Source organism: Pseudophryne corroboree, chromosome 1 (genome assembly GCF_028390025.1).
Source record: "Pseudophryne corroboree isolate aPseCor3 chromosome 1, aPseCor3.hap2, whole genome shotgun sequence".
Taxonomy (NCBI): Eukaryota; Metazoa; Chordata; class Amphibia; order Anura; family Myobatrachidae; genus Pseudophryne; species Pseudophryne corroboree.
The window spans coordinates 713,061,235-713,080,613 of record NC_086444.1 but is presented as its reverse complement, the minus strand read 5'-3'; the positions used below and the strand labels follow the sequence as shown (position 1 = coordinate 713,080,613).

The following is a 19,379-nucleotide window of genomic DNA, read 5'->3' as shown; positions in this document are numbered from 1 at the left end:
CAGCCGCCCAAGATGAGCCCACCTTCCTTGTGGAATGGGCATTTACATATTTTGGCTGTGGCAGGCCTGCCACAGAATGTGCAAGCTGAATTGTATTACACATCCAACTAGCAAAAGTCTGCTTAGAAGCAAGAGCACCCAGTTTGTTGGGTGCATACAGGATAACAGCAAGTCAGTTTTCCTGACTCCAGCCGTCCTGGAACCTATATTTTCAGGGCCCTGACCACATCTAGCAACTTGGAGTCCTCCAAGTCCCTAGTAGGCGCAAGACACCACAATAAGCTGGTTCAGGTGAAACACTGACACCACCTTAGGGAGAGAACTGGGGACGAGTCCGCAGCTCTGCCCTGTCCGAATGGACAAACAGATATGGGCTTTTTTGAGAAAAAAACCACCAATTTGACACTCGCCTGGTCCAGGCCAGGTCCAAGAGCATGTTCACTTTTCATGTGAGATGCTTCAAATCCACAGATTTGACTGGTTTTAAACCAATGTGTTTTGAGGAATCCCAGAACTACGTTGAGATCCCACAGTGCCACTGGAGGCACAAAAGGGGGTTGTATATGCAATACTCCCTTGACAAACTTCTGGACTTCAGGAACTGAAGCCAATTCTTTCTGGAAGAAAAATCGACAGGGCCGAAATTTGAACCTTAATGGACCCCAATTTGAGGCCCATAGACACTCCTGTTTGCAGGAAATGCAGGAATCGACCGAGTTGAAATTTCTTCGTGGGGCCTTCCTGGCCTCAAACCACGCAACATATTTTCGCCACATGTGGTGATAATGTTGTGCGGTCACCTCCTTTCTGGCTTTGACCAGGGTAGGAATGACCTCTTCCTGAATGCCTTTTCCCTTAGGATCCGGCGTTCCACCGCCATGCCGTCAAACGCAGCTGCGGCAAGTCTTGGAACAGACATGGTACTTGCTGAAACAAGTCCCTTCTTAGCGGCAGAGGCCATAAGTCCTCTGTGAGCATCTCTTGAAGTTCCGGGTACCAAGTCCTTCTTGGCCAATCCGGAGCCATGAGTATAGTTCTTACTCCTCTACGTCTTATAATTCTCAGTACCTTAGGTATGAAAAGCAGAGGATGGAACACATACACCGACTGGTACACCCACGGTGTTACCAGAACGTCCACAGCTATTGCCTGAGGGTCTCTTAACCTGGCGCAATACCTGTCCCGTTTTTTGTTCAGACGGGACGCCATCATGTCCACCTTTGGTAATTCCCAACGGTTTACAATCATGTGGAAAACTTCCCCATGAAGTTCCCACTCTGCCGGGTGGAGGTCGTGCCTACTGAGGAAGTCTGCTTCCCAGTTTCCATTCCCGGAATGAAACACTGCTGACAGTGCTATCACATGATTTTCCGCCCAGCGAAAAGTCCTTGCAGTTTTTGCCACTGCCCTCCTGCTTCTTGTGCCGCCCTGTCTATTTACGTGGGCGACTGCCGTGATGTTTTATCCCACTGGATCAATACCGGCTGACCTTGAAGCAGAGGTCTTGCTAAGCTTAGAGCATTATAAATTTACCCTTAGCTATATTTATGTGGAGAAAAGTCTCCAGACTTGATCACACTCCCTGGAAATTTTTTCCTTGTGTGACTGCTCCCCAGCCTCTCGGGCTGGCCTCCGTGGTCACCAACATCCAAAACTGAATGCCGAATCTGCGGCCCTCTAGAAGATGAGCACTCTGTAACCACCACAGGAGAGACACCCTTGTCCTTGGATATAGGGTTATCCGCTGATGCATCTGAAGATGCGATCCGGACCATTTGTCCAGCAGATCCCACTGAAAAGTTCTTGCATGAAATCTGCCGACTGGAATTGCTTCGAAGGAAGTCACCATTTTTTTACCATGGCCCTTGTGCAATGATGCACTGATTTTAGGAGGTTCCTGACTAGCTCGGATAACTCCCTGGCTTTCTCTTCCGGGAGAAACACCTTTTTCTGGACTGTGTCCAGAATCATCCCTAAGCACAGGAGACTTGTTGTCGGGATCAGCTGCGATTTTGGAATATTTAGAATCCACCCCTGCTGTTGTAACAGTATCCGAGATAGTGCTACTCCGACCTCCAACTGTTCCCTGGACTTTGCCCTTATCAGGAGATCGTCCAAGTAAGGGATAATTAAGACGCCTTTTCTTCGAAGAAGAACCATCATTTCGGCCATTACCTTGGTAAAGACCCGGGGTGCCGTGGACAATCCAAACGGCAGCGTCTGAAACTGATAGTGACAGTTCTGTACCACGAACCTGAGGTACCCTTAGTGATAAGGGCAAATTTGGGACATGGAGGTAAGCATCCCTGATGTCTCGGGACACCATATAGTCCCCTTCTTCCCGGTTCGTTATCACTGCTCTGAGTGACTCCATCTTGATTTGAACCTTTGTAAGTGTTCAAATTTTTTTAGATTTAGAATAGGTCTCACCTAGCCTTCTGGCTTCAGTACCACAATATAGTGTGGAATAATACCCCTTTTCTTGTTGTAGGAGGGGTAATTTAATTATCACCTGCTGGGAATACAGCTCGTGAATTGTTTCCCATACTGCCTCCTTGTCGGAGGGATACCTTGGTAAAGCAGACTTCAGGAGCCTGCGCAGGGGAAACGTCTCGACATTCCAATCTGTACCCCTGGGATACTACTTGTAGGATCCAGGGGTCCTGTACGGTCTCAGCGTCATGCTGAGAGCTTGTCAGAAGCGGTGGAACGCTTCTGTTCCTGGGAATGGGCTGCCTGCTGCAGTCTTCTTCCCTTTCCTCTATCCCTGGGCAGATATGACTCTTATAGGGACGAAAGGACTGAAGCTGAAAAGACGGTGTCTTTTTCTGCAGATGTGAGACTTAGGGTAAAAACGGTGGATTTTCCAGCAGTTGCCGTGGCCACCAGGTCCGATGGACCGACCCCAAATAACTCCTCTTCCTTTATACGGCAATACACCTTTGTGCCGTTTGGAATCTGCATCACCTGACCACTGTCGTGTCCATAAACATCTTCTGGCAGATATGGACATCGCACTTACTCTTGATGCCAGAGTGCAAATATCCCTCTGTGCATCTCGCATATATAGAAATGCATCCTTAAATGCTCTATAGTCCATAAAATACTGTCCCTGTCAAGGGTATCAATATTTTTAGTCAGGGAATCCGACCAAGCCACCCCAGCTCTGCACATCCAGGCTGAGGCGATCGCTGGTCGCAGTATAACACCAGTATGTGTGTATATACTTTTTATGATATTTTCCAGCCTCCTGTCAGCTGGCTCCTTGAGGACGGCCCTATCTATAGACGGTACCGCCACTTGCTCTGATAAGCGTGTGAGCGCCTTATCCACCCTAAGGGGTGTTTCCCAACGCGCCCTAACTTCTGGCGGGAAAGGGTATACCGCCCATATTTTCTATCGGGGGGAACCCACGCATCATCACACACTTCATTTAATTTATCTGATTCAGGAAAAACTACGGTAGTTTTTTCACATCCCACATAATACCCTCTTTTGTGGTACTTGTAGTATCAGAAATATGTAACACCTCCTTCATTGCCCTTAACGTGTGGCCCTAATAAGGAATACGTTTGTTTATTCACCGTCGACACTGGATTCAGTGTCCCTGTCTGTGTCTGTGTCGACCGACTAAAGTAAACGGGCGTTTTAAAACCCCTGACGGTGTTTTTGAGACGTCTGGACCGGTACTAATTGTTTGTCGGCCGTCTCATGTCGTCAACCGACCTTGGCGCGTGTTGACATTATCACGTAATTCCCTAAATAAGCCATCCATTCCGGTGTCGACTCCCTAGAGAGTGACATCACCATTACAGGCAATTGCTCCGCCTCCTCACCAACATCGTCCTCATACATGTCGACACACACGTACCGACACACAGCACACACACAGGGAATGCTCTGATAGAGGACAGGACCTACTAGCCCTTTGGAGAGACAGAGGGAGAGTTTGCCAGCACACACCAAAAACGCTATAATTATATAGGGACAACCTTATATAAGTGTTTTCCCTTATAGCATCTTTTTTATATATTTCTAACGCCAAATTAGTGCCCCCCCTCTCTGTTTTAACCCTGTTTCTGTAGTGCAGTGCAGGGGAGAGCCTGGGAGCCTTCCCTCCAGCCTTTCTGTGAGGGAAAATGGCGCTGTGTGCTGAGGAGATAGGCCCCGCCCCTTTTTCGGCGGCCTCGTCTCCCGCTCTTAACGGATTCTGGCAGGGGTTAAATATCTCCATATAGCCCCCGGAGGCTATATGTGAGGTATTTTTAGCCAAAAATAGGTTTTCATTGCCTCCCAGGGCGCCCCCCTCCCAGCGCCCTGCACCCTCAGTGACTGCCGTGTGAAGTGTGCTGAGAGGAAATGGCGCACAGCTGCAGTGCTGTGCGCTACCTTAAGAAGACTGAGGAGTCTTCATGCCGCCGATTCTGGACCTTCTTCTTGTTTCAGCATCTGCAAGGGGGCCGGCGGCGAGGCTCCGGTGACCATCCAGGCTGTACCTGTGATCGTCCCTCTGGAGCTAATGTCCAGTAGCCAAAGAAGCCAATCCATCCTGCACGCAGGTGAGTTCACTTCTTCTCCCCTAAGTCCCTCGTTGCAGTGATCCTGTTGCCAGCAGGACTCACTGTAAAATAAAAAACCTAAGCTAAACTTTTCTAAGCAGCTCTTTAGGAGAGCCACCTAGATTGCACCCTTCTCGGCCGGGCACAAAAATCTAACTGAGGCTTGGAGGGGGGTCATGGGGGGAGGAGCCAGTGCACACCACCTGATCCTAAAGCTTTACTTTTTGTGCCCTGTCTCCTGCGGAGCCGCTATTCCCCATGGTCCTTTCAGGAACCCCAGCATCCACTAGGACGATAGAGAAAATAGCTATAATAATCTTTGTGTAATCAATTTCTGCATTTTGGCTTTGGTTTAACTGTATATAAGTTTTAATAAATACATTTCACCTACAACTCTACTTAAGAAATCCATTAGGGCTCAAAAATAAATATAATAGGATTCAATAAGTAAGGTAAGAAGGCACAAACCTGTTTCAGTGAAATTATGTGATCACCGTACACCTCAACAAAATGGCGGTGAATTACAGCTGCTGATGTGCCCTTTAGAAGCAGAAATCTTACACTATGCACCTCACTGATTGACCATGTTTCTGCCATCCCCGCCATCTTATAATGGATGTTATCTTTCTTATTAAACCACCCTCAGAATTTACACAGGTCAATACCAGTCTGGATTCAAATTTCTCTATAGCCATTAGGAAAAACATGTAAATTTTTTTAAATGAATGCCAAAAAAAAAACTTTAGTAAATGCTCAAAAGAAATCAACTTCTATGGTCAGTACTTACATTGGCTACAAACACTGTGCTCCCAAGTCTTCCAGACTGCAAGGCAAGGATGACATCACCAGGGATGTTCGGGTTGTTAAGAATGCTTGGTGGTATATTTAAGTTAGATCCAGCTGGCACTGGACAAGCCATCCCAAGAGGCCCAGGATTATTCATGCCTATTGTTCTAGGCATTCCCAGAGGACCTGACATTCCAAGACCTATATGGTCTGGTGTCCCCATGTTCATAGCTCCTGGCCTAAAGAGGCTTTGTGTAGCTCTTCTAACATGCTCTCCATCAGGATCCTGCAAAATAAATGTTTTATATGAATTTGACATTAAATTACATTTAAAAGTATAGTGTCTGCCCTACTACTCTAGGTGAGTAAATGGGAGACAGGCTGATTAACGGGAGTCATGGGCATATAACTACTGATGTTCAAATTGTGGGCAAAGGAGCAGGAGGCTGTCAGACAGGAATAAGAAATGTGTTAAATAAAAATGTTTTGTTTATCTTACACAGTATTGTATCTGTGTTCCTATAAAAGACCAGATCAAGTACCACTGGAACTCCTGAGTCTATACAATAACATTAAACAGATACGCCTGTTTTGTTTATATTTTGGGTACATGAGCACTTGTAATTTTATTAAACCGATCATAAACTCACTTTCTTTTGACAGGGCTCATCTGATGAGAATTCAGTCGCACGGTCATGGGATATTAGCATGCGGTGCTCAGAGCCGGGTATCATGATGTGCGTGCTATAGATCATGGTGGCAAAGTGTATCAATTGCAAGGCACTTTTTGTGGCTACCAAGTACAGAACAAGCAGGAGGACTGTGTAGTGGTGTGTAGATATATTAGCCATTTCTTTGGATGTGAAGTAAAGCTAACCCTCTAGTTGCTTAGGGTGAGTGGGACTCCGGTTATACACTGCAGTGGTTCAAATTAGCAGCTGTAGTGATACATTACAACTAAAATTCTGCCCATCAAAATTAAAATATGCCCTCCTCACAGATTAGATGCAGAATGAACACTACAAATGCTATTGCCCAGACTTGGGAAGGGGCAGCACTTAAAGATATCATGACAGACCCATGAAAATGTCAATAAGCCCTGCCTGTCCCTTTCAGAACAAATATTAACAACTTTTTAAAAGTCAGAAAATAGGGAGAGTACCTATCTCCCTCACGTTGGAACACACAGACTCAATGGTATGCTCACATGAAAGAGGAAAGTCTGGTCTTTCAAATGATAGGACTCCATCTAAGATGTTTTTCTCTGCTGATCATGTGCGAGACTACAGAAATCTTTATTCCAGGGATTGGGGAATACATTTCCCATCCTGGTCTCAAACTCAGGGGCATCTTTATATGAAAAAGAGAGGCCTCACTTTCAACGGATTACTCCCCATACCCAGTTATTGTCTGATAATCACATCAACCTGAACTCCAGAAAAAAATAATAGACCTGGTGGCTGGGGGAGGGCAGCATAGAATGTATGCTTTCACCCTCCAGGACATTCGCATTTGAGAGATCCCGGTTTCAAATAAAAAAATACAGCCTTAGCAGTTATCGCCAGACAATAACACCCTATGCAGTAAAATGTGTAATTCCAGGGGGGTGGGGTGTTCTTATTCCCAAATCTTGACATTAATAGACACAGTAGTCCCCTTATTTTTATGCAGGTTTTTTTCTATATTCTTTCCAACACATTATGTCTTGTTGAACTACCATCGTATTCATACACATTGTATGGGTTTCATTCAAACACCATAGAAAAAATAGAAAATAGAGAAAAAAGCCATTTTGTGGTTCTACTTTGACTTTCATACACCTTTCTAAAATGGCAAAAACGGGAGATTCTACGCAAAGAATTTGTTAATGTAATCAGCACCACGGAATTATAATATTTTTTTCTTCTTCCTTACTACTGCAATAACAAAAAAAATAAGAATTTACTCACCGGTAATTCTTTTTCTCGTAGTCCGTAGTGGATGCTGGGGACTCCGTAAGGACCATGGGGAATAGACGGGCTCCGCAGGAGACTGGGCACTCTAAAAGAAAGATTAGGTACTATCTGGTGTGCACTGGCTCCTCCCTCTATGCCCCTCCTCCAGACCTCAGTTAGGGAAACTGTGCCCGGAAGAGCTGACACTACAAGGAAAGGATTTGGAATCCAGGGTAAGACTCATACCAGCCACACCAATCACACCGTACAACTTGTGATAACTATACCCAGTTAACAGTATGAACAACAACTGAGCCTCATTCAACGGATGGCTCATAACAATAACCTTTAAGTAAGCAATAACTATATACACGTATTGCAGAAGAAGTCCGCACTTGGGACGGGCGCCCAGCATCAACTACGGACTACGAGAAATAGAATTACCGGTGAGTAAATTCTTAATTTCTCAGACGTCCTAGTGGATGCTGGGGACTCCGTAAGGACCATGGGGATTATACCAAAGCTCCCAAACGGGCGGGAGAGTGCGGATGACTCTGCAGCACCGAATGAGCAAACTCAAGGTCCTCCTCAGCCAGGGTATCAAACTTGTAGAACTTAGCAAATGTGTTTGAACCCGACCAAGTAGCTGCTCGGCAAAGCTGTAAAGCAGAGACCCCTCGGGCAGCCGCTCAAGACGAGCCCACCTTCCTTGTGGAATGGGCTTTCACTGATTTTGGATGCGGAAATCCCGCAGCAGAATGAGCCTGCTGAATCGTGTTACAGATCCAGCGAGCAATAGTTTGCTTTGAAGCAGGGGCACCCAGCTTGTTGGGTGCATACAGGATAAACAGCGAGTCAGTCTTCCTGACTCTAGCCGTTCTAGTTACATAAATCTTCAAAGCCCGGACTACGTCCAGCAACTTGGATTCCTCCAAGTCCCAAATAGCCGCAGGCACCACAATAGGTTGGTTCAAATGAAACGATGATACCACCTTAGGGAGAAATTGGGGACGAGTCCGCAATTCTGCCCTGTCCATATGGAAGATCAGATAGGGGCTTTTACATGACAAAGCCGCCAATTCTGACACCCGCCTAGCCAATGCTAAGGCCAACAGCATAACCACTTTCCACGTGAGGTATTTTAGCTCCACGGTCTTAAGTGGCTCAAACCAGTGGGATTTCAGGAAATCCAACACAACGTTAAGATCCCAAGGTGCCACTGGTGGCACAAAAGGAGGCTGAATATGCAGCGCTCCCTTTACAAATGTCTGAACCTCAGGCAGTGAAGCCAGTTCTTTTTGAAAGAAAATGGATAGGGCCGAGATCTGAACCTTTATGGACCCTAATTTGAGGCCCATAGTCACACCTGACTGTAGGAAGTGCAGAAATCGACCCAACTGGAATTCCTCTGTAGGGGCCTTCCTGGCCTCACACCAAGCAACATATTTTTGCCATATGCGGTGATAATGCTTTGCTGTCACATCCTTCCTAGCTCTTATCAGCGTAGGAATTACTTCCTCCGGGATACCCTTTTCCGCTAGGATCCGGCGTTCAACCGCCATGCCGTCAAACGCAGTCGCGGTAAGTCTTGGAACAGACAGGGCCCCTGTTGCAACAGGTCCTGTCTGAGAGGCAGAGGCCATGGGTCCTCTGTGATCATCTCTTGTAGCTCTGGGTACCAAGTCCGTCTTAGCCAATCCGGAACGATGAGAATTGTTCTCACTCCTCTTTTTCTTACTATTCTCAGCACCTTGGGTATGAGAGGAAGAGGAGGAAACACATAGACCGACTGGAACCCCCACGGTGTTACCAGTGCGTCCACAGCTATTGCCTGAGGGTCCCTCGACCTGGCGCAATATCTTTTTAGCTTTTTGTTTAAGCGGGACGCCATCATGTCCACCTGTGGACGTTCCCACCGATTTGCAATCTGCTCGAAGACTTCTTGATGAAGTCCCCACTCTCCCGGGTGGAGGTCGTGCCTGCTGAGGAAGTCTGCTTCCCAGTTGTCCACTCCCGGAATGAACATTGCTGACAGTGTTTGCACGTGATTCTCCGCCCAACGAAGAATCCTTGTGGCTTCCGCCATTGCCACCCTGCTTCTTGTGCCGCACTGGCGGTTTACATGGGCGACTGCCGTGATGTTGTCTGACTGAATCAGCACTGGTTGGTCTCGAAGCAGGGGCTCCGCTTGACTCAGGGCGTTGTATATGGCCCTTAATTCCAGTATGTTTATGTGCAGACAAGTCTCCTGACTTGACCACAGGCCTTGGAAGTTTCTTCCCTGAGTGACTGCCCCCCATCCGCGGAGGCTTGCATCCGTGGTCACCAGGACCCAGTCCTGTATGCCGAACCTGCGGCCCTGGAGAAGATGAGCACTCTGCAGCCACCACAGAAGAGACACCCTGGTCCTTGGGGACAGGGTGATCAGCCGATGCATCTGAAGATGCGATCCGGACCACTTGTCCAACAGATCCCACTGAAAGATCCTGGCATGGAACCTGCCGAAAGGAATGGCTTCGTAAGACGCTACCATCTTTCCCAGGATTCGCGTGCAGTGATGCACAGACACTAGTTTTGGTTTCAGGAGGTCCCTGACCAGAATCACCAACTCCTGAGCCTTCTCCTCAGGGAGATAAATGGGGACATGCAAGTACGCATCCTTGATGTCCAAAGATACCATAAAATCCCCCTCTTCCAGGCTTGCAATGACCGCTCTGAGCGATTCCATTTTGAACTTGAACTTATTCATGTAGATGTTCAAGGATTTTAAATTTAGAATGGGTCTTACCGAACCGTCCGGTTTCGGTACCACAAACAGTGTGGAATAGTAACCCTTTCCCTGCTGAAGGGGGGGTACCATTATTATCACTTGCTGGAGGTACAGCTTGTGAATTGCCGCCAGGACTACCTCCCTCTCCGTGGGAGAAGCCGGTAAGGCAGATTTTAGGTAACGGTGAGGGGGGGTCACTTCGAACTCCAGCTTGTATCCCTGCGATACAATCTGTACAGCCCAAGGATCCACCTGTGAGCGAATCCACTGATTGCTGAAGTTTCGGAGACGCGCCTCCACCGCTCCTGGCTCCACCTGTGGAGCCCCAGCGTCATTTTTTTTTTTTTTTTTTCTTAGAGTCGGCATCCCCTGTTCATTGCCGAGTCCATAAGACCCTCCTGGCAGAAAATAAGATTTTACTTACCGATAAATCTATTTCTCGTAGTCCGTAGTGGATGCTGGGACTCCGTAAGGACCATGGGGAATAGCGGCTCCGCAGGAGACAGGGCACAAAATAAAAGCTTAAAGATCAGGTGGTGTGCACTGGCTCCTCCCCCTATGACCCTCCTCCAAGCCTCAGTTAGGATACTGTGCCCGGACGAGCGTACATAGTAAGGAAGGATATTGAATCCCGGGTAAGACTCATACCAGCCACACCAATCACACCATACAACTCGTGATCTGAACCCAGTTAACAGTATGATAAACGCAAAGGAGCCTCTGAAAAGATGGCTCAACAATAATAATAACCCGAATTTTTGTAACAATAACTATATACAAGTATTGCAGACAATCCGCACTAGGGATGGGCGCCCAGCATCCACTACGGACTACGAGAAATAGATTTATCGGTAAGTAAAATCTTATTTTCTCTGACGTCCTAGTGGATGCTGGGACTCCGTAAGGACCATGGGGATTATACCAAAGCTCCCAAACGGGCGGGAGAGTGCGGATGACTCTGCAGCACCGAATGAGAGAACTCCAGGTCCTCCTCAGCCAGGGTATCAAATTTGTAGAATTTAGCAAACGTGTTTGCCCCTGACCAAGTAGCTGCTCGGCAAAGTTGTAAAGCCGAGACCCCTCGGGCAGCCGCCCAAGATGAGCCCACTTTCCTTGTGGAATGGGCTTTTACTGATTTTGGTTGTGGCAATCCTGCCACAGAATGTGCAAGCTGAATTGTACTACAAATCCAACGAGCAATCGTCTGCTTTGAAGCAGGAGCACCCAGCTTGTTGGGTGCATACAGGATAAACAGCGAGTCAGATTTTCTGACTCCAGCCGTCCTGGAAACATATTTTCAAGGCCCTGACAACGTCAAGCAACTTAGAGTCCTCTAAGTCCCTGGTAGCCGCAGGTACCACAATAGGTTGGTTCATGTGAAATGCAGAAACCACCTTAGGTAGAAATTGAGGACGAGTCCTCAATTCCGCCCTGTCAGAATGAAAAATTAAGTAAGGGCTTTTATATGATAAAGCCGCCAATTCTGACACACGCCTGGCTGAAGCCAAGGCTAACAGCATCGACACCTTCCATGTGAGATATTTTAAGTCCACAGTGGAAAGTGGTTCAAACCAATGTGACTTTAGAAAACTCAACACAACATTGAGATCCCAAGGTGCCACTGGAGGCACAAAAGGAGGCTGTATGTGCAGCACCCCTTTTACAAAAGTCTGAACTTCAGGTACTGAAGCCAGTTCTTTCTGGAAGAAAATCGACAGGGCCGAAATTTGAACCTTAATGGACCCCAATTTTAGGCCCATAGACAGTCCTGTTTGCAGGAAATGAAGGAAACGACCCAGTTGAAATTCCTCTGTAGGGGCCTTCTTGGCCTCACACCACGCAACATATTTATGCCAAATGCGGTGATAATGTTTTGCGGTTACGTCCTTCCTGGCTTTGACCAGAGTAGGGATGACTTCTTCTGGAATGCCTTTTTCCCTCAGGATCCGGCGTTCAACCGCCATGCCGTCAAACGCAGCCGCGGTAAGTCTTGGAACAGACAAGGCCCCTGCAGTAGCAGGTCCTTTCTTAGAGGTAGAGGCCACGGTTCGTCCGTGAGCATCTCTTGAAGTTCCGGGTACCAAGTCCTTCTTGGCCAATCCGGAACCACGAGTATAGTTCTTACTCCTCTCCTTCTTATGATTCTCAGTACTTTTGGTATGAGAGGCAGAGGAGGGAACACATACACTGACTGGTACACCCACGGCGTTACCAGAGCGTCCACTGCTATTGCCTGAGGGTCTCTTGACCTGGCGCAATATCTGTCCAGTTTTTTGTTTAGACGTGACGCCATCATGTCCACCTTTGGTTTTTCCCAACGGTTTACAATCAGGTGGAAGACTTCTGGGTGAAGTCCCCACTCTCCCGGGTGAAGGTCGTGTCTGCTGAGGAAGTCTGCTTCCCAGTTGTCCACTCCCGGAATGAACACTGCTGACAGTGCTATCACATGATTTTCCGCCCAGCGAAGAATCCTTGCAGCTTCTGCCATTGCCCTCCTGCTTCTCGTGCCGCCCTGTCTGTTTACGTGGGCGACTGACGTGATGTTGTCCGATTGGATCAACACCGCCTGACCCTGAAGCAGAGGTTTTGCTTGACTTAGGGCATTGTAAATGGCCCTTAGTTCCAGAATGTTTATATGAAGAGATGTTTCCATGCTTGACCACAAGCCCTGGAAATTCCTTCCCTGTGTGACTGCTCCCCAGCCTCTCAGGCTGGCATCCGTGGTTACCAGGATCCAATCCTGAATGCCAAATCTGCGGCCCTCTAGTAGATGAGCACTCTGCAGCCACCACAGGAGAGACACCCTTGTCCTTGGCGACAGGGTTATCCGCTGATGCATCTGCAGATGCGATCCGGACCATTTGTCCAGTAGATCCCACTGAAACGTTCTTGCATGGAATCTTCCGAATGGAATCGCTTCGTAAGAAGCCACCATTTTTCCCAGGACCCTCGTGCACTGAGACCTGTCCTGGTTTTAGGAGGTTCCTGACTAGCTCGGATAACTCCCTGGCCTTCTGTGTCCAGAATCATTCCTAGGAACAGTAGACGTGTCGTTGGAATCAGCTGCGATTTTGGAATATTTAGAATCCACCCGTGCTGACGTAACACTACCTGAGATAGTGCTACTCCGACTTTTAACTGTTCCCTGGATCTTGCCCTTATCAGGAGATCGTCCAAGTAAGGGATAATTAAAATGCCTTTTCTTCGTAGAAGAATCATCATTTCGGCCATTACCTTGGTAAAGACCCGAGGTGCCGTGGACAATCCAAACGGCAGCGTCTGAAACTGATAATGACAGTTTTGTACTACAAACCTGAGGTACCCTTGGTGAGAAGGGTATATTGGGACGTGGAGATAAGCATCTTTGATGTCCAGAGACACCATATAGTCCCCTTCTTCCAGGTTCGCTATCACTGCTCTGAGTGACTCCATCTTGAATTTGAACCTTTTTATGTAAGTGTTCAAGGATTTCAGATTTAAAATTGGTCTCACCGAGCCGTCCGGCTTCGGTACCACAAACAGCGTGGAATAATACCCCTTTCCCTGTTGCAGGAGGGGTACCTTGATTATCACCTGCTGGGAATACAGCTTGTGAATGGCTTCCAAAACTGCCTCCCTGTCGGAGGGAGACTTTGGTAAAGCAGACTTCAGGAACCGATGAGGGGGAAACGCCTCGAATTCCAGTTTGTACCCCTGCGATACTACCTGTAGAATCCAGGGATCCACTTGCGAGTGAGCCCACTGCGCGTTGAAATTCTTGAGACGGGCCCCCACCATATCTGAGTCTGCTTGTAAAGCCCCAGCGTCATGCTGAAGACTTGGCAGAAGCAGGGGAGGGCTTCTGCTCCTGGGAAGCGGCTGCATGGTGCAGTCTTTTTCCTCTTCCTCTGCCCCGGGGCAGAAAGGAGTGGCCTTTTGCTCGCTTGTACTTATGGGAACGAAAGGACTGAGTTTGAAAAGACGGTGTCTTTTTCTGCTGATGTGGAGTGACCTGGGGTAAAAAGGTGGATTTTCCAGCCGTTGCCACCAGGTCCGATAGACCAGCCCCAAATAACTCCTCCCAATTATACGGCAATACTTCCATGTGCCGTTTGGAATCCGCATCCCCTGACCACTGTCGCGTCCATAACGCTCTTCTGGCAGAGATGGACATAGCACTTACTCTTGATGCCAGGGTGCAAATATCCCTCTGTGCATCACGCATATATAGTAATGCATCCTTTAAATGCTCTATAGTTAACAAAATATTGTCCCTATCCAGGGTATCAATATTCTCGGTCAGGGAATCCGACCATGCGACTCCAGCACTGCACATCCAGGCTGAGGCGATTGCTGGTCGCAGTATAACACCAGTATGTGTGTATATACTTTTTAGGATATTTTCCAGCCTTCTATCAGCTGGTTCTTTGAGGGTAGCCGTATCAGGAGACGGTAACGCTACTGGTTTTGATAAACGTGTGAGCGCCTTATCTACCCTAGGGGGTGTTTCCCAACGCGCCCTAACCTCTGGCGGGAAAGGATATAATGCTAATAATTTTTTAGAAATTAGCTGTTTATCGGGGGAAACCCACGCTTTTTCACACACCTCATTTATTTCCTCTGACTCACGAAAAAATATTGGTAGTTTTTTCTCACCCCACATAATACCCTTCTTTGTGGTACTTGTAGTGTCAGAAAGGTTCAATGCCTCTTTCATTGCCGTGATCATGTAACGTGTGGCCCTACTGGACATTACGTTTGTCTCGTCACCGTCGACACTAGACTCAGTATCTGTGTCAGGGTCTGTGTCAACCCACTGAGGTAACGGGCGTTTTAGCGCCCCTGACGGTGTTTGAGACGCCTGGACAGGCACTAATTGATTTGCCGGCTGTCTCATGTCGTCAACAGTTTTTTTGCAAATTGCTGACATTATCACTTAATTGTTTAAATACAATCATCCAGTCAGGTGTCGACTCCCTAGGGGGTGACATCACCAACACAGGCAACTGCTCCGCCTCCACATCATTTTCCTCCTCATACATGTCGACACACGCGTACCGACACACAGCACACACACCGGGAATGCTCTGATAGAGGACAGGACCCCACTTAGCCCTTTGGAGAGACAGAGGGAGAGTCTGCCAGCACACACCCAGCGCTATATATATATACAGGGATAACCTTATATAAGTGTTACTCCCTTATAGCTGCTGTTAATATATTTATTTGCTGCCAAACGTGCCCCCCCTTCTCTTTTTTACCCTGATTCTGAAGCAGGACTGCAGGGGAGAGTCAGGGAGCCGTCCTTCCAGCGGAGCTGTGAGGGAAAATGGCGCTTGTGTGCTGAGGAGATAGGCTCCGCCCCTTCACGACGTCCTTATCTCCCGCTTTTTTGTGTAAAATGGCAGGGGATTAAAATACATCCATATAGCCCAGGAGCTATATGTGATGTATTCTGTTTTGCCACCTAAGGTATTCTGTTATATTGCGTCTCAGGGCGCTCCCCCCCCAGCGCCCTGCACCCTCAGTGACCGGAGTGTGAAGTGTGCTGAGAGCAATGGCGCACAGCTGCGGTGCTGTGCGCTACCTTAGTCTGAAGACAGGATGTCTTCTGCCGCCGATTTCACCGGACCTCTTCGTCTCTTCTGGCTCTGTAAGGGGGACGGCGGCGCGGCTCCGGTGACCCATCCAGGCTGAACCTGTGATCGTCCCTCTGGAGCTAGTGTCCAGTAGCCTAAGAAACCCGATCCACTCTGCACTCAGGTGAGTCCGTTTCTTCTCCCCTTAGTCCCACGATGCAGCGAGCCTGTTGCCAGCAGGACTCACTGAAAATAAAAAAAAACCTAACTAAACTTTTATTCTAAGCAGCTCAGGAGAGCCACCTAGATTGCACCCTTCTCGGCCGGGCACAAAAATCTAACTGAGGCTTGGAGGAGGGTCATAGGGGGAGGAGCCAGTGCACACCACCTGATCTTTAAGCTTTTATTTTGTGCCCTGTCTCCTGCGGAGCCGCTATTCCCCATGGTCCTTACGGAGTCCCAGCATCCACTAGGACGTCAGAGAAATGGACATAGCATTTATTCTAGAGCCCAGCAGGCAAACGTCCCACTGGGCATCCCGCATATACAAGACAACGTCTTTAATATGGCCAAGGGTCAGCAATACGGTATCCCTGTCCAGGGTATCTAACTCCTCTGACAGAGTATCTGTCCATGCTGCTACAGCACTGCACATCCAGGCTGAAGCAATAGCCGGTCTCAGTAGAGTACCAGAGTGTGTATACACTGACTTCAAGATACCTTCCTGCTTTCTATCCGCAGGCTCCTTTAGAGCGGCCGTATCCTGAGACGGCAATGCCACCCTCTTAGATAAGCGCGTCAGCGCCTTGTCAACCCTAGGGGAGGATTCCCAGCGTAACCTATCCGTTGGCGGGAAAGTGTACGCCATTATTATTCTCTTGGGAATCAGCACTTTCTTATCAGGGGATGACCACGCTTCTTCACATAACTCATTTAATTCATGTGATGGGGGAAAAGTCACTGGCTGCTTTTTCTCCCCAAACATATTTACCCTCTTGTCAGGGACAGGGTCAACATCTGAAATGTGTAATACATTTTTCATTGCAATAATCATGTATCGGATGGCCTTGGTCATTTTAGGCTGTAATTGTGCCTCATCATCGTCGACACTGGAGTCGGACTCCGTGTCGGCATCCGTGTCAACCAACTTAGATAGTGGGCGCTTTTGAGACCCTGACGGCCTCTGAGGCGCCTGAGCAGGCCCGGGTTGAGGGCCCAGCTGTCCCCCGGCTGCAACATCATCAAACCTTTTGTGTAATGAGTTTACATTGTCATTTAAGACCTTCCACATATCCATCCAATCCGGTGTCGGCACCGACACCACATTTATCTGCACTTGCTCCGCCTCCACGTAACCCTCCTCATCAAACATGTCGACACAGCCGTACCGACTCACAGCACACACACAGGGAATGCTCTGACTGAGGACAGGACCCCACAAGGTCTTTGGGGAGACAGAGAAAGAGTATGCCAGCACACACCACAGCGCTATATAACTCAAGGATACACACTACACAAGTGATTTCCCAATAGCTGCTTAATATACACCTTTTGTGCCTAAATTTATGTGCCCCCCCTCTCTTTTTACCCTTCTAGTGCCAGGAGACTGCAGGGGAGAGCCTGGGGAGCGTCCTTCCAGCGGAGCTGTGAAGAAAAATGGCGCTGGTGTGCTGAGGAAGAAGGCCCCGCCCCCTCAGCGGCGGGCTTCTGTCCCGCTGTCTGTGACTGAAAAATGGCAGGGGAGTTTACACATATACAGTACCTGACTGTATTATGTGTATATTATGCCAAAGGTACTCTAATTGCTGCCCAGGGCGCCCTGCACCCGACAGTGACCGGAGTGTTTGGTGTGCAGTGGGAGCAATGGCGCACAGCTGCGGTGCTGTGCGCTACCTTCAATGAAGACAGGAGTCTTCAGCCGCCGATTTCACCTTCTTCCAGCTTCTGATCTTCTGGCTCTGCGAGGGGGACGGCGGCACAGCTCCGGGAACGGACGATCGAGGACAGCTGCCTGTGTTCGAACCCTCTGGAGCTAATGGTGCCCAGTAGCCTAAGAAGCGCAACCTAGCTGTGAACAGGTACGTTTGCTTCTCTCCCCTCGGTCCCACGTAGCAGTGAGTCTGTTGCCAGCAGAAGCTCACTGAAAATAAAAAACCTAACAAATACTTTCTAACTAGCAGGCTCAGGAGAGCCCACTAGGAGCACCCTGCTCTGGCCGGGCACAGATTCTAACTGAGGTCTGGAGGAGGGGCATAGAGGGAGGAGCCAGTGCACACCAGATAGTACCTAATCTTTCTTTTAGAGTGCCCAGTCTCCTGCGGAGCCCGTCTATTCCCCATGGTCCTTACGGAGTCCCCAGCATCCACTAGGACGTCAGAGAAATGTTTTTTATATATTTCCTCCCATTTTCCTAGATTGTCTTTGCAGTGTTAGGAGGGGAGGAAAAAAAAAAAAAACTGCTAATGCCATTTTCAGGAGAAGCAAAGTCTTCTAGACAAAAGTGATAACTTATGTGTGCAGCGTTTAACCAATACCAAATGCATGTGGGGTGTTAAAATAGGATTTTGGTTACCTACCGGTAAATACTTTGATCATAGTCCGTAGAGGATGTTGGGGTCCACATTAGTACCGTGGGGTATAGACTGGTCCACCAGGAGCCATTGGCACTTTAAAAGTTTGAGTGTATGGGCTAGCTCCTCCCTCTGTGCCCCTCCTACCAGACTTAGTCTAGAACACAGGTTCTCAAACTCGGTCCTCAGGACCCCACATGGTGCATGTTTTGCAGATTTTCTCACAGAATCACAAGTGAAATAATTAGCTCCACCTGTAGACCTTTTAAAATGAGTCAGTGAGTATTTAATACACCTGTGCACTTGCTGGGTGACCTGCAAAACATGCACTGTGTGGGGTCCTGAGGACCGAGTTTGAGAACCACTGGTCTAGAAACTATGCCCGAGGAGACTGACATCTTCGAGAGAAGGATTTAACACAGATAGTGGTGAGATTCATACCAGCTCACACATACAAGGCACATCAAGCTATCTTGCTTGAAACTCTCAGCAACTACTGAAACAGTACTTACCAAGTAACAATGCAGTACCTAACTAAAATGAAGAGGTACCGAACCAACAAACATTTGCAGGAAAACGAAGCGCTGGGCGGGCACCCAGCATCCTCTACGGATTACAAGAAAAGGATTTACCGGGTAGGTAGCAAAATCCTATTTTCTCTTACGTCCTAGAGAATGCTAGGGTCCACATTAGTACCATGGGGATGTACCAAAGCTCCCAGAACGGGAGGGAAAGCGCGGAGGCTCCTGCAGAACTGATTGACCGAACTTCAGATCATCAGAGGCCAAAGTATCGAACTTGTAAAACTTTGCAAAGTGTTCGACCCCGACCAAGTTGCAGCTCGGCAAAGTTGCAAAGCCGAGACACCCCGGGCAGCCACCCAGGAAGACCCCACCTTACGAGTAGAGTGGGCCTTAACAGATTTTGGACACGGCAGTCCAGCCGTAGAATAAGCGTGCTGGATAGTGAACCTAATCCAGCGAGAAATAGTCTGCTTAGAAGCAGGACACCCAATTTTCTTGGGATCATATAGGACAAACAGAGAGTCCGACTTTCTGTGACAAGAAGTTCTCTTCACATATCTTCAGAGCCCTTACAACATCCAAGGACTTTGATGTAATTGAGGAGTTCGTAGTAGCCACTGGCACCACAATATGTTGGTTGATATGAAATGCCGACACAACCTTCAGAAGAAACTGCCG

The 19,379-nt window shown here is 48.2% G+C and overlaps 1 protein-coding gene across 1 annotated transcript in view; it reads right to left on the bottom strand.

Moving 5' to 3' along the window:
- Positions 1 to 19,379, bottom strand: part of HNRNPM (heterogeneous nuclear ribonucleoprotein M) — a 304,130-nt gene that overhangs the window by 186,301 nt on the left and 98,450 nt on the right. Inside the window, exon 6 of the mRNA XM_063915138.1 lies at positions 5,347 to 5,631. Within this exon, the coding sequence (XP_063771208.1) occupies positions 5,347 to 5,631 (285 nt within the window). The remainder of the gene's footprint in view (positions 1 to 5,346; positions 5,632 to 19,379) is intronic.